This window comes from Centropristis striata, chromosome 4 (assembly GCF_030273125.1).
Source record: "Centropristis striata isolate RG_2023a ecotype Rhode Island chromosome 4, C.striata_1.0, whole genome shotgun sequence".
NCBI classification, from domain to species: domain Eukaryota; kingdom Metazoa; phylum Chordata; class Actinopteri; order Perciformes; family Serranidae; genus Centropristis; species Centropristis striata.
The window spans coordinates 34,981,725-35,009,313 of NC_081520.1; the positions used below are offsets into that span (position 1 = coordinate 34,981,725).

The 27,589-nt window shown below is 40.5% G+C and overlaps 1 protein-coding gene across 2 annotated transcripts; it reads right to left on the reverse strand.

Annotated features, from left to right (window-relative positions):
* Positions 1-598: 598 nt before the first annotated feature.
* On the reverse strand, positions 599-24,235 carry tiparp (TCDD-inducible poly(ADP-ribose) polymerase). 2 transcript variants are annotated; one of them, XM_059331865.1, is made up of 7 exons: positions 23,986-24,235; positions 21,885-22,934; positions 12,650-12,845; positions 11,986-12,173; positions 6,370-6,672; positions 4,367-4,624; positions 599-2,049 (listed from the first exon to the last, which is right to left on the reverse strand). In XM_059331865.1, the coding sequence occupies exons 1-7, from the start codon at positions 24,054-24,056 to the stop codon at positions 1,860-1,862; spliced, it is 2,256 nt and encodes a 751-aa protein (XP_059187848.1). In that variant the 5' UTR covers positions 24,057-24,235; the 3' UTR covers positions 599-1,859. The 2 variants fall into 2 exon arrangements, with proteins under 2 accessions (XP_059187848.1, XP_059187849.1); XM_059331866.1 differs by lacking the exon at positions 23,986-24,235 and adding an exon at positions 23,295-23,873 and having other exon boundaries at positions 21,885-23,205.
* Positions 24,236-27,589: the final 3,354 nt, after the last annotated feature.

Below are 27,589 nucleotides of genomic sequence, written 5' to 3' on the forward strand. Positions count from 1 at the left end.
TATGTTAATGTGCCTTAAACAACCAAAATGAAGAAAAAGGGTGAGGAATTAAACTTAAACGTTTTTTTTTAATATATTTTTCTCAGTATTATCCTATATAGCCTAAATTTCAAGCAGTTTCAAGCACCATATTCAAATCCAAGTGTCTTTCAAACCTTGAAAATGACACATTAACACCATGCCAACTCCACATCTGGTGTGAGAAACCAGGAGACAACAAACTAATACGACAAAGTTCATAAAATGTTAGAAACTAAAATTAATTGTATTCATGTATACACTTTATGTCTGTACCAAGCATTTGATGAAAAAATAATTTTAAAAAACTAACATGACGCCGGGATAGTTTATTTTAAATATGAAAGTATTTTTGGTTCACGTTCACATTTGTGAAGATGAAACACCATTTTTGTCAAAAGTAAAAAAAAAATTCAAGGAGTATAAAAAAGCGATTGAAACTAAACATTTTCCATACTCTCCATATCGAGAGTTCTGATTGGTTTACAGGAATGTCCAGGAGGGACTTCATCACCGCTACATTACTAATAAATGTGACTCAACATTATTTGAATAAAAAGCACAAATTCACAGATTGGTCATTTTTTTCTTTTAGATTCTTTATTTAATCAATGTTACATTAAACTAACATAAATAAAAAATTTTATGAACAAAAGGCACACAGTTCAAATATAAACAAAGAGAACATCTGTACAGTCTGTCTCAATAAAACATGTCTACTGTCTCAGAGCGAGAGAGCGGTCCAAGAGAGATGAGTTTCAGAGGGGTGTTTGTTGACGCTACAGCGCTGCCGAGTCTCAGCATGAAACTGTACACTCTTCAGTCCCCCACGAGGAACTGAAGTGGTTGGCGCAAAGGCAAAAACGCCAACCGGGCACAGCACTGGCTTCCAAAAACCTCTGCCGGGAGGTTTTTTTTCCTGTGCATGTCCGTTTGCAAAAGTCCCACTGAAACTCACGTCCGTTGTCTGTTTGAAGAGGCCACAAGATTCATTTCCACTAAATTAAAAGATTCAAACACGCAGCACATAGACTTGAAAAAACAAACAAAAAAAAACAAAAACGTAAGGGCCGGAGGCTGGGTAAACACTCACAATGATTTTTGTAAGAGAATGACGGGGATCAGTGTCGCCATAGTTTCTCTATGGAAGCGTCTGATTGGTTGGTTGCTGCTTCCTCAGAATAATACGGCCAGTTGGTCATTCACAGTACTGGCAGGACGCTAACTGTCTACTACAGCCTTATGTCCTGATGTGGAGTTAATTTACATCCATACAACTAAGTCAAAACAATAAGAGGACTAGGTTTGGTTTTTTCCTGCATCTGCTCCAGATCGCTAAGGTAGATAAAATCCTGTTTGTGATCATCACTAGGCTCCTGTTCATACTAGATAGCAAAGTGTGGTACATGAGTCCAGTCAAGTCAGTTGCTGTTGCAGCTGTTGTCAGTTATCATCCACCTCTGAACACTGGATGAAACAGGTGTCGTCCTGTGCTAGTCCAGTTTTGTCCAGTTTAATCCGGTCCAGATCCGGTCTGCTGTTCCTTACTGCAGTCCAGTCTGGTTGGATCCAGTTGACGGCAGAGAAAAATCATTGAGTATTTGCATACATGTTTGTTATAACCTGTTAAGAGCTGCAGATGGGTGACATTTAGCCTGGCAAACTGATTCTGTTAGAGCAACATCTCTCGCAAAGTACTCTAATTTTCAGCTTGTTATTGGTCTAAACAGTTCCTTTTCATCTTCAGTGACAAACTCCACCCATCTGGCACCTTCACAGACTAAAACAAACTGTGAGTTAAGTATTTGCAAACACAGACGGGCGTAGGTCTGATCCAGGGCTTAGACGGCGACAGTGCCGGGTACCTCCTCGTAGTGAATGATAAAGTACGGGTAGCTCTGGTCATCATTGAAGATGACATAGATCTGGGGGTCCACCCAGTTGTCCACACAGGAGTCATAAAGGTCACTGGAGGGGTCGCGGAGGTTGATGGGTGGAGGTCGCCGCATGGAGGGATTTCCTACAGTAAATCTGTGTAAACATAAGAAAGAGGAGCGAGGTTAGTGATCACAGTTCCTACACCTGGTCCCAAAAAGAAATACATTCATACAAAGTATATCAAATTATTTTACTTCTTGATCACATTAAATTAGATGTCATTGCTCTTTAAATAACCAAAATAATGTTTCCTGACAGCGTTCTAACTGAAGGTTTGTGCAGCTTTTTAAGAGTAAAATTCAAGCACTTTTCAGGCACTTTTATTATTAATAATAATAATAATAATAATAATAATAATAATCAATTTTATTTATAGGCACCTTTCTTATCACTCAAGGTTACCGTACAGTACAACAACAAAAAACAACTATTAAATAACAAATAATAATTGAACATTTGAATTTAATATGAGATTTTTGATACTTGATTGTATGTTGTGATCATGATTATTTAGTGCTTGCTGGTTTCAAGAGTAACAGCAGAGGATTTATCGAGGGAAAGCAAGTAGAGGGTTCGTTGATTTAAAATATTTTTGGCTTACGTGAGTGATTGTGTAGATAAAACCATAGATGTTAGATAGATAGTTAGATAGATATATGTTACAAATCTGGCATTTTTCAAGGAGTATATTCAATTTTAATTATATTCCAAACCAAATCTTGAAAAAATAACACTTAAAAACTGTATTATACAACAGTTTTCCATTCAGTTCTGCAAGTCTGGAGTCACAGAAGAATAATTTACCATCTAAAAAGAAAACTCTTATAAATTTAATGATTACAAGACTGCTGCTCCTCTGTGTGTGTTTAAGGGCATCTTAAATAATATAAGCATATTCCGTAAGTGCATTAAATAAATGTACTAAGTATATGAAATGAGCCAGCACATTGTAACCAGTTTGTTTTTCCTCTCTTAAATATTCATGTCAAACTCTAAAGACCCGTAATCCATCAATCTTTGTTCTACTTTCTCTGAGGTCATAAATAAAACATATTAAAATAAGAACATTTTCAGCTACAGACTAAGTGGGGGGAGCTGAGACGTTAAACTGTCTGTGTGGCAGATACGCTTCCAGACAGGAGAGTTAACCACACCGTACAGATATCTTCTTTATTGGGCTATATCTCGGCTCACGCCTGGAAGCAATGTCTCCGTCTGTGCCGTGGAACACACTGAACCGGGTTTGGTGTGTTGAAGGAGGGATTATGTGTGGTCTGGTTGTTCTGCAGACTGTCTGCTGCACCATAACAAAGCTGGTGAGATAAGATGGCTTCAGCCAAATCAGCTGTTTTACATGTGTGGCTCTAGATTTGACTTCCATTTTAAAGGAATGGGAAAAGCGTGACGCAAAGCATGACTGAATGATGGTTTATGGAAAAGAACCTCCGCATTTCCATGACCCAAATGAATGCTGACGTGCTCTGTAAATGTATGTTCAAAGCACTGAGAGCGAGATAGTGAGCGGGATGTTGTTCATGCAAAGGTATGTAATTATTAAACCCACCTAACAGCTCATTTAGGGACACCAAAACATGTGACATCGGGATAAATAAAGCTTCAATTTAGCATTCATCAAATATGTCACTTCGAGCTAACACATCAAAGCTTGATGCCCTGAGGAAAATATATATTGTGCTGCAAATATTACGAAATTCTGATGCTTAATATTACAATAAATATATTAGGAGAAAATTTTGATTAAAATTCATTATCTTGATATTGTAATATGACACTAAATATCACCTTTTTAATATCATAATATGGTATAACTGTTGGTCCTCCTGGTTTTAAAGGCTGCATTACATTAAAGTGATGTCATTGCTAGCATCTATATTATTTGCCTCTACCAACTTATTTATTATATTACTAATAATTATTTATCCAAAATCCCATTATGTAAATATTTGGTGAAAGCACCAATTGTCAAACAATGTGGAACATCATAAATTATTTTAGCTTGTTTATAGAGAGAAATTTCTGGTTGCATTAGGTTATTGCTGGCAATGTTGAAAATCAATGTGCAGGATTGCTTTATGGCAATATTGGATTTATAGGATTTTGCATAAATATGATGAAGTACACTGATTTTTAATTTAAAAAAAAGTTGAATACAGGGCATTAGCGTTAAACTAGACAAAACGTATTTTATTATATAATTTAATGTTGTAGAAATGTATTATAATACCATTTATTATATACTGCGATATAAAATAGCAAATATTGCTGTAAAAAATATAAGCAATATCTCCTAAGAAGCTTCTTTGCATTGCAGACATGAAAAAATTCCATCCCTAATCAAAAACACTTTTTAAAAAAAAATCCACTTGTTAACAACTGCGCCCACACACACCTGCCAGTAAGGACTTTGGCCAGAAACATGCAGTGGACTCCTTTGGGCGAGCGCTTGGAGAAGTTGTGGGAGTAGACAGCCTTGCGGGCAAAGTAGGAGCCCTGGCCAAACATGGTAGCGTGTTTGCCGCAGACTCGGGGGTCGAAGTTGTGCTTGCAGATGCCCTCCACTACGTCGGCTGAGGTGCCGTGGAAGAGGTGGCGCTCGCTCAGCAGCCGGTCCATCTCTGACATACGCCGGGACATGTACTCCTTCTTCCTGTTGGAGCAGAGACAGACATAAAGATTAGTTTAAGTGTTTAGAACTACACAAAATATAATAAAATAATAAACAAATTGTGAACTCTTTATTCTCTACGAGGCTGATGCACCAAGACAGATCATCGCTCAGGTGATGAATTAATAACCAGCTGGGAGCCGTCCTGCCGTTTTTGTGCTGAAGTTGTGATCACAGCCGTGTTTGCTCTAAACAGGCTAAGAACATTGGGCCTAATCCCTTTCTTGAGCAACACGCACACACACACACACACACACACACACACACACACACACACACACACAGGCAGCTCGTTTGATGTGAGCCGATCAATCAGGCATGCGGAGGTGAAAGCGCTTCGAGCCAGCGAGGCTGTGACCCGGGCATGACCTCCCGCGACTGCGCAGCTTGTGACCCGTCACAGACAGACACTGCACGCACAAACACCAACTTCAGTTTCCTAATAACCAATTTCAGGATCAAGCTGCTCAACTTTAAAATCAACAGCCAGCCAAAGCACACACACAGAGACATGCAAACAAGCAGTTATGGCTTCCCCCGTCAAAACTCAAGTGTGGGAAGAGGAAATCAACTGACATTCAGAGGGGGGGGTGGGGGGCATTACTTTCAGACACGCACACAAACACACATGCTGTCAGTCATTGTGAAACCGTGTGGTACCAGTCAGTGTGGGAGAGTTTAACTGTCACAGCTGATAGAGCCAGCCCTGCTCTAACCACTGCGTTGCAACAGGAACACCATCATCACCAAACATCTCTCCATCCGCTGCACTCACACACCACCGCCAGCTCGTTCTCACGAAGACACACAGCTGGTCTCATTTGCCCTATTTTCTTTTTTTCTCTCTCTCTCTCTCTCTCTCTGTCTCACTTGTTTCTCATTCACCCAGGGTATTTGTTTTCAAGAAATGTTTTTGTTCATGTGTGCAGTAAATATGCAGCTGTGTCTGAAATATAACACAGAACTCTGGATATAGAAAGTTCAACACAATACAAGCAAAATATGTGAAACTAGGACAAAAGAGGAACCAAATATGTTAACGCAACAGAACCCACACTTCACTACTATCTGGATACAACTTTAGCACCACTTTGAGTTAATAATAAACACATAAATGAAAGAATTATATCTGTTTTTTCCGAAATACAATCTGAGGTCTCATGACTGTGAAACTATCAAACTGAATACTAAATCCACATCTTTTAAATGTCATGTGGGAACTCTTTTATTTCCTTTTTTTTCTACATGAAACTGCTCATATGGTTTCTGAAGCGAGACACTGCTGTTCAGTTTCTCAAATGTTTTTTTGGCATGTTGAGCACCACAAGAAAAAACTGCCACATAGTTCAAATATGTTCAAGAGAAAGCAGACATCTCTTCAGCTGGTATCTCCAAGACTCTTACACCAAAACAATCTAGATTGATAAACTTTGCTGAAATGTCCCTTTAAAATCATTTCACTTCCATTCCATAGTAGCTGGTGATAATTTCAGCAGAGTAACATTCAATAAAAACAACCACAAATGTGTCAAAGTTAAAATTTGCCACAGCTGCAGGGTTTGTAAAAAAACCCATGAGGATGCATTTCTGTCATTTCTAAAGATGGTGTCATGGGTACTGGTTATTGGAAATGATTCTTGATTCTCTGGTTAGATTAACAGATCATATCTCCAGCAACGCGGAAGTGCTTGAAAAAGTAAAAAATGCTCTGCAGCTCCTTGGCTCACCTCTTGTACTTCTCCCAGAGAAAGGGGTTCTGCACACGCTGGATCTTGAGGATCCTGAACTTGGTCTCCGACACCGTCTTGTGGAAAAGGCTGTACACTGTCCGGTAGCTGCGGTCTTCACGCGAGACCGGCACCTGCAGGAAGTCCTGGCTCATCGCCATGGGCAACCACGTTTCCGGAAAAAGGCTGGGAGGGTTGGTGGTGGTCGGTGAGAGGGGATGGGACACGGAGAGATCCATGGACGAGGAAGATGAGGAGGAGGAGGAACAGTTGAGTGGAGTTGAAGAGAGGCCGCCCAAAGTCCTAGAGAGAAAGAAAAGGTGATAGATATTTGGTTAGCAACAAAAAGTACAATTACAAATGAGATTTAAATCATATGATGGCTACTTGGTTTAGTTTTTTCTACATTGCGACACAGACATATCACAATCAAAGTACACATACATATAAAAAATATGCAGAATATTTACACTATTCAGCTATGCTTTTATAGTTTTTTGAACTACGGTAAGTCCTTATTTTAGGGGTCAACATTTATTTTGAAATTTATCTATTTCAATTTCCCTTCATATATTTTTTGCAAAGGGATTTCTGATCGTACTCTATTTGAGTAATACTGTCTGGTGAGGGTGTGTGCGTGTGTGTGTGTGTGTGTGTGTGTGTGTCCTTGTGCTTATGTGATAGGTAATATGTTTAGTATTTACTTTATTACCTTTGTATTGTATGCCATTATTTGTAAGGACCCAATAAAAATTTAAGTGATAAAAAAAAATTATATTTTTTTAACTTATATATATATTTTTATTTTATGTAAAGCAATTTGTAACTTTGCCTTGATAACTGCTATCTGTATAAAGATATGACTATGATTATTTTTTATCTCCCTATAATTAATGGCAAATTACATAGATTGGAATACAGCCATTAAACTAGGCTCTGCCTACAAGGCATTTACTCTGTTCCCAACAGTCAACATTGTTATTAGCTTGTTGGTTTTTTGTATTTTTTTAACTACTGTAGCACTGACCCTAAGATCAGTTGGGATAGTTTCCCTAAATATAATAATAACAACAATAATAATAATAATATAAATAAATGATCAATGCAAACAGTGACATACATTCTAATAAATACATTAAATACATATATATATGTATGTGTATATATATATATATGTATATATGTGTGTGTGTGTGTGTGTGTACTATATAAACCACTCCTTCTGCATATGAAATGATGATGCACATCAGTGAAAGTTGCAGTCATATTTTTTATAAAAACAACATTTTTAATGTCTTTATCGGGGTAAAAGAGTTTGCTTTGGTGCTTCATTTTAAATGTTACGTTATTAAAAAGCTCAGACTTTAACTAACCAACCCCAGGCCATGCATCACAGCCTGCTACCTATCTCTCCTCCTTCCTACAGCTTCATTCCCATGTGTTTCCAATCAAAGCTACATCCTGATGTAAAACAAAACCGAAGTCTGCTGCGACGAACCGACTCGCCTTTGCTTCCAAAATCATATTCCACCAACTGTCAACAATGACATCACTGCGCTGCCGAGCAGCTCCACAGCAGCCCTCAGCCGTCACCGACCAAACAAAACAGCAGGGCCGCTCGAAAATGAAACCCAGTCGCCAAACAAGACAACAGGGAGGCAGAGTGAGGGAGAGACAGGAAGGAGAACAAGAGAAGGAAGAATTTTTTTTTAAAAAGCCACTTTCGGAGCTGTCATGGAAATGACAAAAAAAGCTATTTTGTCTGGCATTTGAGTCAATACCAGTGGTTTGGCTGTCAAGTTATCGCTCTCTAAGTCTAAATGCTGTTAGCCCGATCAGCCATAAGAGAGTCTGTGTGTGTGTGTGTGTGTTTGTCATCAAGAGAGTGTGATTAGTGGGAGTCAGTGTGACAGTTTTTCTCATCTTTTCTTTCTCTCTCTCTCTCTTATCATGTCTGTCCGGTCTCGATCTCTCCCCGCAATCAATGTTTCTATTCCCCCGTGTGCTTTGAAGAGATCACAGCACAGCCTGCTGCAGAAAACAAGTGTGAAATGAAAAGGGACAGATAACAAGAGAGTGATGGGGTAGACGGGAGAAAAGGAGTGAAAAAGAGACGGATTAGGGTAGATAACTGGGGAGGAAGGAGATGGCTAGAAATAACATCATCAGGAGAGAGAGATGACAGAAGGAGAGAGAGGGAGGGAGCAAGGGAGAGTGCCAATCAAGCTAATGACCTCAACCTCTAAGCCTAGCACAGATTGTTCCTCACACACAGTCACTTGGGAAGACACTGCATCAATTCCCCTGGAAATAATAACCAAAACACAAGTGCTAACGCTATGATTTGAATAATTTTCTGCTTTCTGTTCCCATATTGTGACTGTGTGATCACATTTGTGTTCCCGCAACGTGGTTAATCGAAGCATGCACGAACACACAACAAACAGATGAAAAGTCCCAGGAACAAATCCCACGATCCAAATTCCAGCTCCCCACAGTCACATTTCACACTCCTTCACTCAGCAGCTCCACTTTGCTGTGCACCCAGTCTGGAAACCATTTAGACCGCTCTCACTTCCTCTGCCTGTGCTCTCTATCTCACCAACTCGCTGTCTCTTTCTCCCTTCATTCCTCTTCCGTCTCCCTCATTCCTCCATCTCATTTCTCTCCATTTTATCTCCTCTCCACTGCCAAGGCCCTGCAGGAACAGCACGTACTAGCGTTCACTCTGTGCGGGACACTGGCAGGACACCTCTACGGCAGCCTGTTCCGGCAAAAGGAAGTGAAAAATTCTGCAAATGGGGTGAGATGACTCCACTTGTTTCCAATCTGGTATCACTTGTTTCGGGTATATCACTGAGGCGAGTGCGGAAAGACGAATCACTTCACTGCTATTAGGTGGCAGCTGAGAGATGAAAATTCCTGAAATCTGCTTATTTCCTGGAGAAGAAAGTGAACAGATCTCATCTCGTTTACTGAATTAATAAGATTTAACACCAGTTTAAACTACTTCTGTGGATATATCTCAAATCTTCTTTCACTCTTTCTTTATGTGTTCGCTCTTCCTTCTCTGTACCTCTCACCTCATCTGTTCTCATTCGCCTCGTTATCTAATTTTCCATCTGTCTGATTCAGGCCCACTTCACTCTGCACAGCTCCTGTGTCCCAGTGACTCTGTTTGAGTTCCCAAAAATCTAGTGTTCACATGAGTTTCCTAAACATTCATATTCCCAACTCATAGTGCCACTTTCTATCACACAGGGTGCCCCTTTAGCGTAATTTTCTGGAAGTCAAGTGATGTATTTGGAGTGCAAAAGTCCAGAGGTTGTCAGTCAGTTGATCGATGGCTCCAACAAACATAGACTTTGACCGCTGAGACATCTGTTCCTGTCCCATGTGAAGCTGTTACAAATAACCATAAGCAAGTATGATAAGTAGGTATTAAAAAATAGGCTAGTTTAGTGTGACTTGAAGTCTATCAGACTACCCCTGCATGTCAAAAACTAACCCCAAATGGCTCCTGACTAAGCAGTCTGGAAGTAAAAATGTGTTCAGGTTCAGATGAGGCCATCACTGTGCAACAGTAGGGAAATGTATTAAAGGTTAATGTGGTGTTCAGATGCTATTAAAGTGTTGCCCTAAGTGTGACATTAGCATTGTGTACAGAGCTCTATGTTCCTCACTGTCTCCAAACAGGGACTCAGGACACTCCCAGAACACAGAGAGCCGCAGGGAGATGGTGTATTACATACTGAAGTGCCAACCTTTTGTGTGTTACTGTGCATGTGTTGCCAAGAACTTTATGTAAAATGGGGACTTTGTTCTAATACTTAATGTGGCCTCATATCAAGAGTACAAAATGTTCTCTAACAAGGTTGGGATCTGCTAAACGATCAGCTCAGTGAGGCTCTGCCAGAGGTTTCAATAGAAAAGGAGGTTGGCGGTGACAGATAGAGACAGTAGGCTTGTTCAGACTGCCCTTTCAAACTGTGATATTGACGCCTTTGGGACATTTTGTCATCAAGCTCAATGCCACAGAAGCATAATGGGGGGGGACCAAGTGATCTCCGCTCTGTATCGCCTTTGGAGGTAGTAACAGAGGCGGTAAATAGGCAAAACTGTTCAAGACGGGTCAATTTGGTGAGAAGGAAAATATGTGATGTACGTTATTTGTGACACCAACACTGGGATAATAAGAAAGGAAGTGGACCATATCATCAGAAATACGCCTCTCACTTGAGTCCAACATTAATCATTTTCAGCAAAATGCACATCAACTTAGCTCGAGTATTTAGAAAACTATCAATCAGGTGATAACTAATTTAATTAGTTAAAATTAACTAAGGACTGACTGTTCCCGACACTGAACCTTGATGCTAAATTATTAATCCCAAAATGAAATCATAGCTGAAAAATAAGACAGAAGCCAAATTGCCTTCACTGACTTAAGAATAGCATTGACACACTGATAAGAGCAGGTCGCGGTGGCTAGTCAGTGGTATTTTAATACACTTAAATGTCTGGTTTAATAGATTATGTCCAAGTATTTCATTTGAATTATTCAGCAAAATGATTTATGTTTGTGAAGTTTCTGATTATACTTGACAAACAAATGGACATTTGAAGTGTCAGAATTGTTATATTTTGTTAGGTCAGAGCTATGGAATATTACAGGTGCCTCTCAATAAATTAGAATATCATAGAAAGTTTATTTATGTCGGTTATTCAATTAAAAAAGTGGAAATAACACATTATATAGATCCATTACACACAGAATGAAACATTTCATGTCTTAATTTATTTAATTCCTTCTAATGATAATGATTACAGCTTATATTTAATTAAGACCTAAAATTCAGTGTCTCCAAAATAATTGAATGTTACAAAATACCAATTTTTATATGGAAATGTTGGCCTCTGAAAAGTACGTCCATCTATATGCACTCAATACTTGGTTGGGGCTATTTGACTTGAACCACTGGAAATGGACTTCATCATATTCTAATGTATTGAGATGCACCTGTAAATCATCCATTTCACTAAATTTGACCCTTTCTTACCCTCAAGTGTGCATAGACTACAGGTAATAAGCTCCTTGTTGGCGGGTATCTTAGCAGTTATCGATATTTGTTGAAAAAAAGTCCATATTGTGATTCCTTGTTAAAATGCTGCAAATATACTGTTTTTGCATCCAAGTAGCTCCTGACTACCAAAAGACACAAGACACAAACAAGTCAGAGTCTAGAGCCTAACGTCTAATGCTAACATGCACGCAACAACAACAACGGTAGCATGATGATGTTTTGAAGGTTGTTTGCCACGCTTACCATGTTAGCATGCTAACCTTGCAACAAACTGTTCAGCAGGTATCTGGTTACAAACCAAACTATTGAACAAATTTATCTAAATCCAATGTCATTACAATTCACTCTGAGAGGGACATGAAAGTTTCTACAAAATGTCATCACAACCCATCCAACAGTTGGCTGATAGTGGACTGATCAACAGGCAGACATTGCCATCCCAAGAGACGCAGTAAAATCCAGGTAATATATCTTTAGCTCCTTATTTTAGGAGCATTAAGGGAAAATTTAACCAATAAATGTCTCTACTTACTGTAGGTGGGGTGTAAGCATTACGGAGGACATGAACATTGGCCGCTTCTTGATCTGACGCCTGAACCCGAAGACGGCGTTCTGCTGGAAGCCCTCCCTGATGTTGAGGATATACTGGTTCTGGAGCGTAATGAATCGCACCTCTTTAAGACCCCTCGAACTCGCCTCCTCTATGAGCTTCACAACCGGCTGTGGAGGAGAAGAAGAGGTGGAAGAGGAAGAAGAAAAGTAGAAAAGGAAGAGGATGACAAGGACACATGGAAGAGATGAGACTCAATATATATATATGTATATATATATATATATATTATCATTTTATACAGTTGACTTCAACCCTGGAAGGAGGAAGGTTATGAGAGAATTTCCAGTCAAGTGTGGTGCAACGTTCAGATAACAAGCTGATAACAACATCATCATGAGGCAACTCATATTTATGCAAAGATAGAAAACAGTCAATCTTTACTGATTTGGTGAAATAAATTGCAATTGTCTGGGGACAGCTGCGCCACAAGGGGGTGTTTAGGTGTGTATGTGTGTGTGTCTAAATTGATCCCATCACATCGGTTAGACGATCGATCAGTGTGGGCAGAGTTAATGCGTCTGGCCTCATGTTCATAGAGCATACACGCAAACAAACACACACATAATTAGACCGAGTGGCTCACCTCAGAGTATTCCCTCCAGCCAAAGTTGTCTCTGCAGTAGTATTTCCACACTGTGTGACAGCTGGGGGTGGGGTTTGGGTTCGTCGTGGGCGTGGGCGTGGGTAGAGGGCTGGCGGGAGAGGTCAGTCGTCGGACACGGTCAAATTCCAGGTCACACACTCGCATTGCCCCAAAGTCTAGGGAAAACACACGACCCCTGAAACACAAAGTTAAAATCACAGTTTAGAAAAATAACTAACTGCTCCGGTCAGTGTACAAAAACATAACGTACATTGGCACGGCTGGCTAACATGCGGCTGTGGCATGGTGACCTTGTTAAATGGTCACAGTTTACTATTCCATGAAACGTTAATTTAACCACGAGTGCCCTGGGGCCAACCAAACCTATAATTGCTCACTCAGTATGAGTCACACTGCCTACATGTCATATGTAAACATGCAAAGAAGAGATGGAAACAAGATGTACATGATCAAAACAATATATTTACACACACTGAGATCATTAATGTGACTTATGATTCACATATTATTCCAGGACATCCTGTCAATATTAAAACCAGAATGAGGACTGGCAGGACTATTGTGCAATTTCAATATGTAGCATGATGGTTCGACAAATTGGGGAAATGTGCAAATTCGCATTTTTGCAGAGAATTAGATAAAAAAAGACTGATAATACTTTTGTATCTGTCCGGTAAATATGAAGCTACCACCAGCTGTTAGCTTTCATGGCTAGCTGAGTTTAGCTTTTCAGTCCTAAACTAAGCTAGCTTGCTCTAGCTTCATATTTTAGCATACAGACATGTGAGTGGCATCATTCTTCTAATCTCTCAGCAAGAAAAAATTACTGAGCATATTTCCCAAAATGTTGAGCTAGATATTTACTCGTTTGCCTCTCATTTTTGTAATTCTTGAGAAGCCATCTAGCTGGTTCTGCTGAGAGAACAATGATTACGGTGAAGCTAATGTTGTGTTAGCATCTGCTAAGTAAATAAGTGGTGGAAACACATGACATTATCATGCACATACAACCTCCCTTAACCCCACTCTGTCTCGACGAGCGTGGGTCAAACCCCCATTATGCATGTGTGTGTGTGTGTTTGTGTGTGTGTGTGTGTGTGCATCAGTCTCTCTACATCAGTCTTCCATAGAGCCTCTGGCAAATCCTTTCTGGGTCAGACATACCACTCACATAAATGTGGGCATCACAGACTGGCACGCTATGCCATGGACTGCAGCCAGACAGAGAGGCAGACACACACACATGCACACACAGCCATGCACATATGCATGCACACTACACACACATGCAAACATTTCAAACGCACAGCCTGACAGTGTTAATGGGCTCATTGATTTTTGCCGAGGAACTAATTGGATGTCATGTCAAAGGTTAGACATCGGTGAGTGTGTCTGTCTGGAAATGTGTGTGTGTGTGTGTGTGTGCGTGTGTGTGTGTAAATCAGGGGTCGTGTTCTGGTAATTTCTGTGCCTAAGGTTTGTACTACATAAAGCACATGAAATAGATGTTTCCTATCTAAAACACAGAAGCGGAGTGTGTGGACCTGCTGAGTTATAACTTCAACAGCTTTGAGAAGTGAAACCTCATATTATAATGGGGTTTACTGCATATAAGTATTCCGTTTCATGTACTGTGAGTGCAATTACTGGTCACTGGGGTTACAGGCACACACACACACACACACACACACACACCAAACACACACCAGTTTCTGTCAGGAACGTGATAAGGCTGAGTCATTCTCCTAAAGCAAACTGATACAAATGCGCTATATTTACAGTCTGTGTTTCTGCTAAGTCACACTGTGACTGCATCTTTATAAGAGGAAGTGAAACAAAGATCAATCTGATGAGCATGTGCAGAAACAAAAACAGTAACTGAGGAGTGACTCAGTAATCACCAGATTACCAGGAAGACAAGGTTGATACATAACACAGATGTCAACAAGTTATTCATTTCTGAAGTGCATTAGAGCATTCAAATAACTAAAAGGCAGGTTTCTGTTTCATGCGAAAGAAAATTACATTTGAATATCAAAGGTGGAGCTAGAACGGAGAAAGGAAATAAAAAGACTGATAGAAATAGGCAATATGAGAAGAGACAGGGATACATAAAGGATGTGAAAGGCAGGAAACTGAAAATGCAGCAGAAACAAATTAAGTGTGAAAACAGCACATCCTTTACTTCACCTCTGGTCAGTGTGCTCACTTTGTTCTCTTAATTCATTCTCAATTTGTTCTGTCATCTCTCTGCTCCCGTATCTCTGTTCCCTGTTTCACTGCTTCTTTCTGTCTCTCCGCACATCTCTGTTCTCTGCACTTTGTGTCTGACAGAGAAAGATGCACCTGCACTTCCTTCTCTCTCTCTCTCTCTCTTTTACGGCCTGTCTCTCAGTACAGAACAGTTTCTGCCTGCAACGGTATGTTATGATGACAAGAGATTGAGGTTGCGTCCCCACCTCACTGATTACCTTCGTCTCTATCACACATACAGACACACACACACACACACACACATACACACACACTTAGAGGAAGAGGTTTCCATAGAGGTCAGTCAATGGTTTTCAAAGCCTTTTACAGAGTCATTTCCCCTCCCTCGCTCCCAGACTAGTTTGTGCTGTTCTAAAAATAAAATTCCACCGGTTAAATTAAGTGCACTGAGATTCGGTGCTTTCAAAGTGGAGGCCAATCAAAAGTTGGAAAGAGACGCGGGGCACGCCCACTCTGGCAAGTTCAACATTTTCAAGACCATGCTTGAAATGTCGAGCTGCTCCAAGTTTGTGCAAAGGTACGCACACACGAAAGTCAACTGAAAATGCAAATTGAAAGAGCAGCGTGTTTGACTTTTACGAGGAGAAAAAAAAGACATTTGAATGGAAAACCTAACTGCTGACTAGGGAGGGGTGCTTGTATGCTAAAGGTGGAAGAAGAAGGTCCTTGAGCAAAGCATGTGGTGCTGGAAATGCACCAAAACCTGCTCTATACTGTTCTTGTAGCGGGCAGCTCCTCCAAGTGTGAATGTGTGGATCAGTGCTGAATGTGGAAGCAGTGTTGCTGGAGAGAATAGAAAGCGTGATCAGCAAAACCTTTCCCTGGATAAATAAAGGTTAAGGAAACTCACTGCACTGTCAAAATGGCTGTTAATCCCCCGCACTGCCCTTAGCACACACACACATACACAGACACCTTGAAACTTTCTCACGGCTGCACACACAAGGACCCGCATACCAGCATCAGTCATGCTATTGTGAACGTCACAGGCTAGGGAGGAAAAAAAAACATGAGAGCTCAGTCAGCCACTCATGTACACACACACACACACACACACACACACACATTCTTTCGAAAGATTCATGTACACACGCGCAAAACTTCATCCAGTCACGCCTTGATAAGTCAGTCAGTCAACCAAATCTGCTGACGAAAGCTTCTCTCTCTCACACACACAACCTTGATGTCATGGGTTGGTGTTATTTCCTCATGTCAGAGCGATTCACTTTCCAGTTATCTATCCAAATGTGCTTCATTAACTTACTTACTGCTGCCGTGAACAACATGAAGTTAATCCCGCAAAGAGAACAGGAAAAAATGTACACCCTCGTCTCCGGCATGTCCTGGATTGTTCCAGCTAGAGTGTGTCTCCATCCTCCTCTACAGCACATCATTAAGCTCATAGTTCAGAGTGTCCTCTCTCTCAGTCCTTTAACCTTCTCTTTGAAATTCTAAAACTCTTCCCAGGGTACAAAACGTGAAAGAACCACGGGTACGATAATGGAGAATGACATTAAAAATAACACTTAGTGACACTAGAAAAAGAGAAGAGGATACTGCTTGAGTGCCGATCCACATCTCTTACACCTCTTTAAGGCCCCCAAGGGACAATAGAGGAGCGAAAAAGAGATATAAAGACAGAAAGATAGGGAGTAAAAGAGAGGTGAGAGAAAGGGAATTAACAGGACGGAAGATCCACTGAGGAAATCAGAAAAAGAACTGGAGAAGGGGAAAAAAAGATGGAGGGATGAAGGCAGACTCTGAGTAATAAGAGGCAGAGCGACCCAGACCTCGCCCGACTGATTCATGGCATGGGTTGTCTGACACGTTACACACACACACACACACACACACACACACACACACACACAGTCTGATTATCTTGACACCGCCTCTTTTCACACACGCACAATCACCACACGCAAACAAGCTCTCATAGACACAACTACCCTTGATTTTCTTTGCTTTGTGACACAATGAGGTAACATGGAATCCCTCACGATATAAACACACACACACACACACACCCCCCTACACAAGCACACACACCCTGGTGTCAGGTCGCTCTGCCCTTGGTACTCGGTGACTCTTTATGTCAGTTAATGACAAGCAGGGCTTTTATCACCTGGCTGACAAAAGAGTTTCTCTCAATCATTCTCTCTCTCTCACACACACACACACACACACACACACACATACGCGGTTCATACGGCCTTTGAAGAGTAAAATTCAAAGCACTTGTCAAACACTTTAAATCGTACCTCAGCAAAAAAGTCTCAAAGCCTTTATCATCACATCTAAATTATTACTATAAATGTATTTGTGTATATCAAAACTTTGTTTATTTTACTAACTCTGACTGTATGTTATGATCATGATTAGTTAATGCTTGCAAATTTCCAGAACAAGGGATCAACTAGACTTATCCAGTTATTAGCTGGCTTAGGTCGTCTGGTGTGAGACACCAGGAGACAACAAACAAATATGGCGGGCGACAGGTTTGTGTAATTTCAAATATGAAAAGACTTTTGGTTTAAATGAGTCATTGTGTCGATGAAACACTAGATTATGTTGGAAATAGAGCATATTTTCGAAGAGTATATATAAATTCAAGCATATTCCTAACCTTAAAATTGAGCATTTTCCAAAATTTGAAGACAAACCCTGTATGTGTCAAATGTGTTCTTTGTCATGGTTACACAAACATCTGAAAGATTTCTTTCAAGTCTCTTTTACAAGGACATAACAGGAAATTGGTGTAATTATAGGAAATTTGGTTCAGAATTAGTATTTCCTGTAAACAAAAATCATCACGTAATACTCTAATAACTACTCTAATAAACCGAGGAGGAATAAAAGCGCAGATTTTCGTATTTTCTCTGTCTCTCACACATACACATGGACACACTACAGCACAGCATAAATCTGTTAACAAGTAAGTGTACAGCCGAAGATTATCACAGTATAACTTTTAGAAGAGATGACTGTGACATTCCTCCTTACTGCTGAGTTCATGACGAAGGCGGATTAGCCCGACTTCCATTCCTGCTTATCATATGGATGGGATTAACCTGTGCTATGGATCATACACACATGGGAATAGCTCAGTGCGGAACACACAGCCACATACGCTACAATAGGTCTGCACAGTACATAATCAGATGCAGACACACAGAATGCTCATACGTTTTCTTTTCTGTCCACTCCCTGTCTTCCTCACTCGCACACACACACACACACACACACACACACACACATGATGGCAGATGGCAAAACAGGCCTGTGTTGCCATACCGACAGTAGAGCTTGTTAAGTCATCTGCTGCTCTTTAGATCACTAACGATGTTATCATTTGGCTCTGGTAACCACGGTGATGCCTTCGCCCTGTGTGTGTGTGTGTAGTTGCGTGCATGAAAAGACAGGCTGGGTTGCGTCTCTAAAGAACAGTATCAAAAGAGCGCTCACACACACCCAGGACAACACAAAGCTTCGGGTAAATGACTGAACTGATCGTTGAATAACAAGAACAGAATGAACGCTGCGTAGTTTACCAACTTTTCCGTCACCTGATTGGCCCTTGAGAGCCACAAACTAATGCTGAGTTTACCCAGTGTCAACATATCACCCAAACAACTGATCTAACAACGAGGCAGCCCAACCACCTTTTTTAAGCCCTTACCTGTGGTGTACGTAAGCACTGGATTAGAGGAAGACAACACTTTTTAGATAGATAAAAAACAACACTACACAAGCAGAAATTAGCTCACTTACTGTGGACGAATGCTTAAAGACACAAAAACCTACAAACACGGGAGTGTTGTGTGTGTCAGAGAATTCACGTGTGTCAGGAATGAAAAGGGTTTTACGTCATGTCAAATGTTTAGCGTTATGTTTTCACTCTACCATTCTTAAACAGTCAAACCAGTTTCAAGGGTCAGGGTAAATAAGGAGAAATGCACTCCAGAAGAAGCAACAAGGAGGCTTATGATAAAGAAAAGCCATGATGAGGATGTTACAGGCCTTACAGGAGAGATTTAAAATGTGTTGACACTGCCTGGAATGGTATAATTATCTAGCTTGTAACACAGTGTGTCAAGAGATTTCGAAAAATTAGATATTAGAGAACTTGACTGATGTAAAATATTACATAGAAAATCAAAAGAAACAACTCTAATAGCTTGTGTGATAAACCACAAACCCAAAATGTGTCAAGAGGAAAATAATCATTATCATTATAATGACAACAAATATATGCCGAATTATTCTTCTAGTTCCTCGAGGAGTTTCAGTCCACAGAGGAAGCCAGATGGTCCTGTCTGACTGAGTGAGAGTGTAACACACACTCAAAAGGCCTCTGAAGAATTTGGGTTGACACCACCAGGTGCATATCCTGTTTGTGGAGCAATATGCACTTTGCATAGAGTTTCAGTTGAAAACATGAGTCAACAAGTCAAAACACACAGACACATACAAATCTCTGTGCACACACGCAAACCTGAGTGTGTGTTTTAGTGTCCACACAGACATAAACAAAGACAAACACACATGGCCGCTCAAAGGGCTCAGTTAATCATGAAAGACCTGATGATGTGGTTGATAGTTTGAGGGTATAAAGACATAATGCCGTGTCATTGACTGTGTTTACACAGTCTGCACTTTTAACCCGAGTCAGACAATAATGTGCCGATACAGTGTTTAAATTTCCTGATTAAATTATGAGATCATCCTTCAGGGGACCTTAAAATATGTGGTGGTTGCCTTGAAGATGTGGCTACACCTTAATCAAACACTGGCTGTGTGTGTTTGCTGATTTTGGGATAAAAAATGACAGTTCAACTGCTTCGCAATGTACGCTTTCTCAAACTGAAATATAATTATAACTTGTCTTGTGATTGTTCCTGCTCCGTGCTATATAAATAAATATTATTATTATATTATTAACTAAAAAAAAAAAGTTTTACTGAAACAATAGGCTGATATCTATTTGATTAATTTTGATAAGACGTAAAAACAATTGGCGGCAATTTTCATGATCTATTCATCACTAATTGTATGTTTTTATAGCAGAAAATACACTTTTAAGCCTCTCAAATATTGAGATTTCCTGCTTTTTTTGCTTTATATCATGTTAAACTGAATCTCTTTGGATTTTGAACTGAGCAAAAACACATTCAAAGACATCATGTTGGACTTTCAGAAATGGCAGTGGGCATTCTTCACTTATTTTTGAGAAAATAGTCCGCAGAGTAATTGATAATAAAAGTTGTAGTCAGTTAGACTTAATCAGACATTAGAAGACATCGCACTGGGGTTTGAGAAACTGTCATTGTGAAAAACACGATAAAGAAGATATTTGGCGGAATATTGTAAATGGAAATAATCATTAGCAGCAGCCCCGAGCGGTACAGAGGAAAATATGTCTGACACAAGAAAAAAGAACAGCTTGCTGGCACTGATAGGGCTGTGGGATTGGACTTTATCATGGTTGGCTACTTTGGAGGGGATACTTTAATATAGTAAACTGGAATATAAACACAATAAGCAACCTTTGTTTAGAATAGGATGTCCATGTAGACTCACTCATTGTGCGTGAGTGCTCATGTGTGAATGCGCCTGCATACAGTTTCACAGGAAGCGGTGCATGCTCCTTTATGTCACCCCACTGGGGCCTGCCAAGTGCTTGCATGTGTGTGTATCTATGTGTGTGTGTGAGAGAGTGAAAGAGAGGTTTATCTCTGTCTGCTAAAAGGCGTGCGTGTGAGCACTGCAAGCCACTGAGCTTCTCTGTGCAGCCGATTCGTGTGAGCGCCTGCGTGCCAAGCAGCAGTGTGTGTGTGTGTGTGTGTGTGTACACAGTGGTGTGCATGTCTATGACCGAGGGAGGGAGAGAAGCTGCCAAGTGCGTCTGTGTCAGTGACCGCACAAGGCAACTGGGGGTCATGGAAGTTCACAGCTTTCTGCTATGAGTGCTGTAAAGTCTAGTTTGGATGAGGCTCCAGCCAATCACAGGGCAGGTTTTCGGGAGCAGGGAAAGAATACAGGAGGAAATAGATAACCAATATCAGGGCTGGGAGATGGAGTGCCGTGACTACACAAGGGCACGATAGCTGATATGATAGTTCAAATAAAGATGCATGTCGGTTACACATTAACGAGAAGCCACGTGAAGGCCAAAACACACACACGAAGGGGGCCGATACACAGTTTCACACACGCAACAATAAGCCACACTGACGGTATAAAGAAATGTGGAAATAACACCAAAACATGCACATTCACTTGGCTGCAGTCCACAAGACAAAGACACACACACACACACACACTATATATATATATATATATATATATACCGTAGAGCCAAAACTTCAGTTTGTCACCGGTGGTGAAACCAAAGAGGAAGCTCAGGCCAAAGTCTACTGTTTCCAACACGCTGAACCAGAAGTGCTTATCATTCACAAGCAGCCTATCAGCTTACTGCACCATTGTTGCCATGTCACAAATGTCAAATATTTGTTAATTCATAGGTACTTGTGACATGGCAACAATGTACTTACTAAATTACCAACCAGTACCCTTTTCAGCAGTACTTACGCCACCACAGGATACTGCTGTACGTGCAATGTACTAACTTTATTGATCCTGTGAGAGGATTTTTTGCTGGAAACTGCTACAATGTTATTAATGGTCTATCTGTCTTAGTCCAGACGAGACTTAAATGTTCCACATGTGCACAAACTATGTTCTCAGTTCCTGTTTTGAATTGATTGAATTGAAAGTGAATTGACTCATTGCACACAGTTACAGATCCAAAACAGAAATACTCTGTCACTGCTTCCCTCCACACAGTCAGATCATGTGTCTAACCAGGGGACATCATATAAACACAATATAAAATAACACAGCCTGCAGGTTGCATTATATACTACAGAAGGATACTTACTGAAACTTGAGCCTGACTTGCTCATTGTCCGGGTTACAGTACAGTCTCTCCAGCTGTTCCTGGGAGTCGTCTGCTATGCTCTGCCACGTCTGATTACTGCTCCTGCGGATCTGCCAGTGGTAGGGCAGGACAGTGTGGTGGTGGGCACAGTCATTGCCATATACACACTGTCCTTGGAGGAAATCCACACAAATGTCCACTGAGTCTGACTGGTGTGTGTGATACTGGAGCTGGGTGAGCAGCTCAAAAACCAGGTCCAGGGAGGCCTCTTCACTTTTATCCTGAAATAGCACTCCTTTGTCGGGCTGCAGGAGGAGGGGAAGGGGGTCCTGGACGCCTGTGCAGTCTTTGACTGAAAGGATTTTAGCCCCAGAGGTTAAGAGGTCATTGCTTTTGATGCTCCCCTCCTGGTGAGGAGCCTGGGGTGCAACTGTGGGAGGTATATCCCTGCCGGGGGGCGTTATTGTCACTGTGCTCCCGGCCGCCCTGAGGCCAGGTTTCGGCTGAAAGCAACGGCTGTCGGGGGTAGGATCCGTGATCTTGGGCCGTTCCCCTCGCCGCTCAGTTTCCTCCAGCTCCGCAGTAGTATCGGCTATTTCCACATCACCGTCCCTGGCCATCAGCACCGGTACCACAGCCCCGGCTGTGGTGTCAGCAGCTCCCGGGTCTTTGAGACACACCTGGCCCATACAGTTCTGTTTAACCACGCCCGCTGCGCACAGGTTACCCGGTGTCCGGCCCGGCTGGTTCCGGGGAACAAACACCCCATCCCCGGACACCAACGTATCCGTGCTCAGTAGAGTGGTCAGGATCGGGTCTTCCAAGGCGCGGTGGAGACATTTGGCGTCCAATTTCCTCTGCTTCTTTTTAAAATAAGGTTTCACCAGAGGGATTTTGTCCGGGAGCCCCACGATCTGCTGTTCCGTGAAATCTTCCCCTTCGTCCATATTTAAACTCATATCCAGGGAGATCCCAGTCGGTACACCGTCTGCGGATTTCTGGAGAATGTGCAAAGTTTTATCCATGGCCCCCTCCGCAACCCCGATAGTCCTGAGAGAAAAGGAAAGAGAGAGAGAAAGAGGTAGTCATCAAAGATAACAGCTATAATCCTATAATCTTAGTTTCCAAGGTGAAGTCATCCTGGCGCATAAAGCGATGATTAATAGGTTGCTTGGACGAGCTATTATGCTGTAAAAAAATAAGTGTGAAAACTCATCTTTCCTTTCCTGGAAAAGAAAAGCTTCCTCTATATGACTGCTGAAACGAAACCTGTTTAACCTCTCCGACAAAAACTACTGGCTAGTTTGATCCCGTAATGTCCCTGCAGGAATAATTAATAATGATTAACGGGGGAAACACAGCAACAGCCACACTAATGACCAGCTGACACAGTTTTTATTTTAAACCCACATATGAATGTTACAGACGATTAAGAAGGAGAGAAGCAGCTCCTTGCAGCCAGCTACTGAAGCGGAAAAATATTATCTAATCCTGCTGTGGGGAACTTGGGCACAGAGTCACCAGTTTCAGATTATTTTTTATTTTTTTTAAAAATGAGAATATTTAATCGGTCAGTGTGGTTCGCCTGGTGTCTTTGGTTTCTCACTAACGTCATGCCTGCAATTACAGCTGCGTCTCCAAACAGGAGCGATAAAATCACCACTGTAACAAAACCTCTCTCTCTCCCGGGACTATGTATTTTGATCACGGGAGTCCGATACGCAGCCCCTGCCGTCTACGTGCCGTACACATCGTTGCCCGAGCAAGTTTGCACGTAGGCAACAGCGGACGCACATACACACACACACACATACACACACAAGGCACTGCGGCGAAGCAGCGACAAAAGATAAACCGGACCAGGAGCTTTATTTCACCGTGTAGCTACAGCAAGCTTTCCCCTGGTTAGCAAACACTTCTTCAGCGACCTGAAGCCGTGCAGGCTGCGGAGTTAAACAGCTTTTAAAACCCGAGCAGTGTAGCACTGCAGTAGGCAGGCAGGGTGATTTGTTATAGCGCAGCTTTCCCGTAGACGGTTTAGAGAAGAAAAAAAAACACGAACACCCTCTCTAAATTTAACAACGAGACGACAAAACCCTACCTGCGCGACAAAGTCCGCCCCTCTCCCCCTGGTCTCGACACTCTTTGGTGGGTAAAATCCAGTGCGTACATCGGCGGAGCTCCGTATCCAGTCTGGCGATAATAGTATCCGTGTCTGGACTAGACCGTAGTCCGGTCAGGTTTCTCGTGTCCCTCTGCTGCCCCCGCCGCTCTCATGCTCTGTCTTTATTTCATACTGCCTGTCTGTCCCTCTCTTTGTATCCTTCTGCCGGATAGAAAAGCGCAGGAGAGGAGCAGAGACCGACAAAGAGAGAAGAGGCACAGCTGTGGCGAGAGATGCTTCTGCCTGCCTCCCGGCTCCGCACAGCCTGGCCCCGCCCCGTAACCTGGTCACAGGCGGAGCTCCGCTCCACAGCGAGGGGGAGGGAGGGAGGGAGAGAGAGAGGGAGAGAGTCGTCTGGTGGTGATCGGAAGAAGCTGCATGGGGGTGTGTGGACCCTCGGGGGCCTTTATGCTGGGCCCCGGAAGTAATAACACTGAACTGTGAACTGCTTTAACCCTCTGGAGTCCATCTATTTCGCATGTTTTATACTGTAATAACTTTATTTATAGCCTATATCATCATCAAATCAAATCAAACGTTATTTATATAGCGCTTTTCATACATAAAAATGCAACACAAAGTGCTTTACAAAAAATAAGAATAAAAACAGACAATAAAAATGACGAAACCCACCCCTCCCTCCCCCACATACACATCTGTAAGTATACATACACAAACATGCACACACACGCATTTAGTCATGCATGCACACAAACACACACTCAGACTCACACACAGCACATATTGGTTATTATTATTATTATTATTATTATTATTATTATTATTATTATTATTATCATATGTAGACAAGGTGAAAATGCTAGTTAAAAGTGCAATCATAGGGGCTTTCACACAGTGTGCAATTTATGTTTATAGACCATTTTTGAAATTTGAATTTTCCTTTCTACAATGGATTACTATTTTTTTAATTAACATGCAAAAATAATTTTTTATAGTTTTATTATTTGTTTTTTATGCTGTTTTTGTGTGTATAAATAGTTTTTAAAAAGAGGTACATTTCCATGTAAACCTGTGTCTTTTGTTTGTATTTTGGGTTCCTGGCAGTTTTGATACTTTTAATTTAAAAAAGAAGAAAAATCTGACTGAGTCAAGTTTGTGTGGAGAAAAAGGAGCCATGCATATGATGTAAGGACAGACTGAAAGATGCTGAACAGAGACAGAAACGAATGCAGGAAGTTGACAAATTTGAACCAAAATCTTTTGGACTTCAGAGGTTTAAATATATTTATTGTATAACTGTGTATTAACCTTTGTGAAAATGTTCAATAAAGTTGTTTTAAAAGTATCAATACAAGTGCATCTCAATGAATTAGAATATCATAGAAAAGTGTATTTATGTCAGTAATTAAATTCAAAAAGTGGAAATAACACATTATATTGATCCATTACACACAGAATGAAACATTTCACGTCTTAATTTATTTAATTTCTTCTAATTATAATGATAATGGCTTACATTTAATGAAGACCTAAAATTCAGTGTCTCAAAAAATGTAATATTACAAAAGACCAATTTTAAAAAGTATGTTTAATATGGAAATATTGGCCTCTGAAAAGTATGTCCATCTACATGCACTCAATACTTGGTTGAGGCTATTTGACTTGAACTACTAGAAATGGACTTTTCCATGATATTCCAATTTATTGAGATGCACCTGTACATTTAGATTAAGATTAAGATTTCCTTTATCAGTCCCACAACAGGGACATTTCAAGTGGTACAGCAGCAAAGTGGGTAGCAAAAAACAATCAATAGTAAACAGCAGTATAAACTAGAAATATAAGCAAATAAACAAGTAAAAAATAAAATAAAGTATTAACAATTTACAATATATATAGGTAGAAATATAAAAAGTATTAACAATTAAAACAAAAATAGAATAGAATACATTATTTAACCAATCAATTTATTCTGTAACATTTCCATACATTTTCAGAACTATACAGACACAAACTTTTAACAGTATTATATTATAAATATTTTATTATCTTGTGAAATGCCACATTCACAAAAGTAAATACCTATAACAGAAAACATTTGTCAAATAATTAACAACAAAAATATTTTTATTATTAATGAAATGCAACTATACAAACTATTTGTCATAAAAAAAATACTCCTGATATATGTAAATTTATCATTGAATATTTTCTTTTCCTAGTATAATTATGACCCCTTAACCCCTGGATGTATGCTGAATATTGATTGTTATCCCTCTTTTTTGTAATAAAGAAAATTGGGGGAAAAAAACATAATTAAGGCAGACCAGCAGGAGGGGCTCAAGAAGAACTTAGATCATTTTATAAAAGTAAAGGTAGTAATCCATCAGAATACAACTACTCCTACCATCAGTCACACAGGTATTTATTTAGGTCGGTAAACTACACGTGTATCACTACAATGTTCTTTCAGATTCATTTTTTTTTTAAATTATTGGGCCCCTACTGACCTCTCTTTGTTTATGCACACTGTCACCGAGTAAAAGAAAAGTTCACACAAAGAACCTAAAAACACCAAACACATAACACCACACAACCATTACTCCTACATGTAAATTGAACCAGTACTTTTAGTTTGATGCAGTCTGATTAAATAGAAATTGAATAAGGAACATGCATAATGTGGGCCAACTAGAAGGAAATAGGGTCTTATGGTGAAGACAGGATTGTGCGATTTGGTAATAATGCGAGACCCTTTGTAGTCGATTACTTTAGAGGTGCAGATTCCAAAAGAAATCGTTTATTAATCAAATTTCCAACACAAATTAGTGCACCTGGTTTTTAGGACCTTTTCGGGGTTTTTGGGCCTCACAGCAGATTCAAACTTATCAAACCTAAGTACCGATATGTCTGTGACAGGCTAATAAACACACAGACTTTACGCAAAATACTGTGTAATAATATGTCTCAAACATGAAATTATTTGTGCACACAAGAAATTTGCCAACTCAAATATTTTGTTAATTAAGTCTCGGTTAAAGATGATTATCACTCCTCTCATGACAGGTCTTGTGAAGAAGTGAAACTGCATTGGAAACATTTGGATGGTTTACAGCAGATCGTTTTACATGAAACTAAACATGAAACTTGTTGAGACATAATCATAATTACACCAAAAGCTGAAGAGAGTGAGTCATTTTCTTATGCTACTATCTATAGTTTATTTTCATTTTCATAATGTATTCACTGTAGAAAGCCAGAGTGCTGTCCTGTGCAGCTTATCCGTCACATTTCCATATGGGAGTGTGATGTTTACTGACTGTATGTTGAGTCAGCTTCCCTCTCCTCCCTGTTTTACCAGAAGTAGTTTTTTAGGAACCTGCTGTGCCTTCCGGCGTAAGTTTCGTTGTGTGCAGACAAGCCTGCTCAACCAAACGGTTTCCAAAGAGAGGATTTCTCCGAAGGGCTGGCCTGCATGCAACAAAATGCATGCTTGCCACGTAGTTGCACACGTCAGATTATATATTAAGTAATATGCCTGGTGTGGCCAGAGTTAAAAGTTCATGAAAGCTGTTTCCAA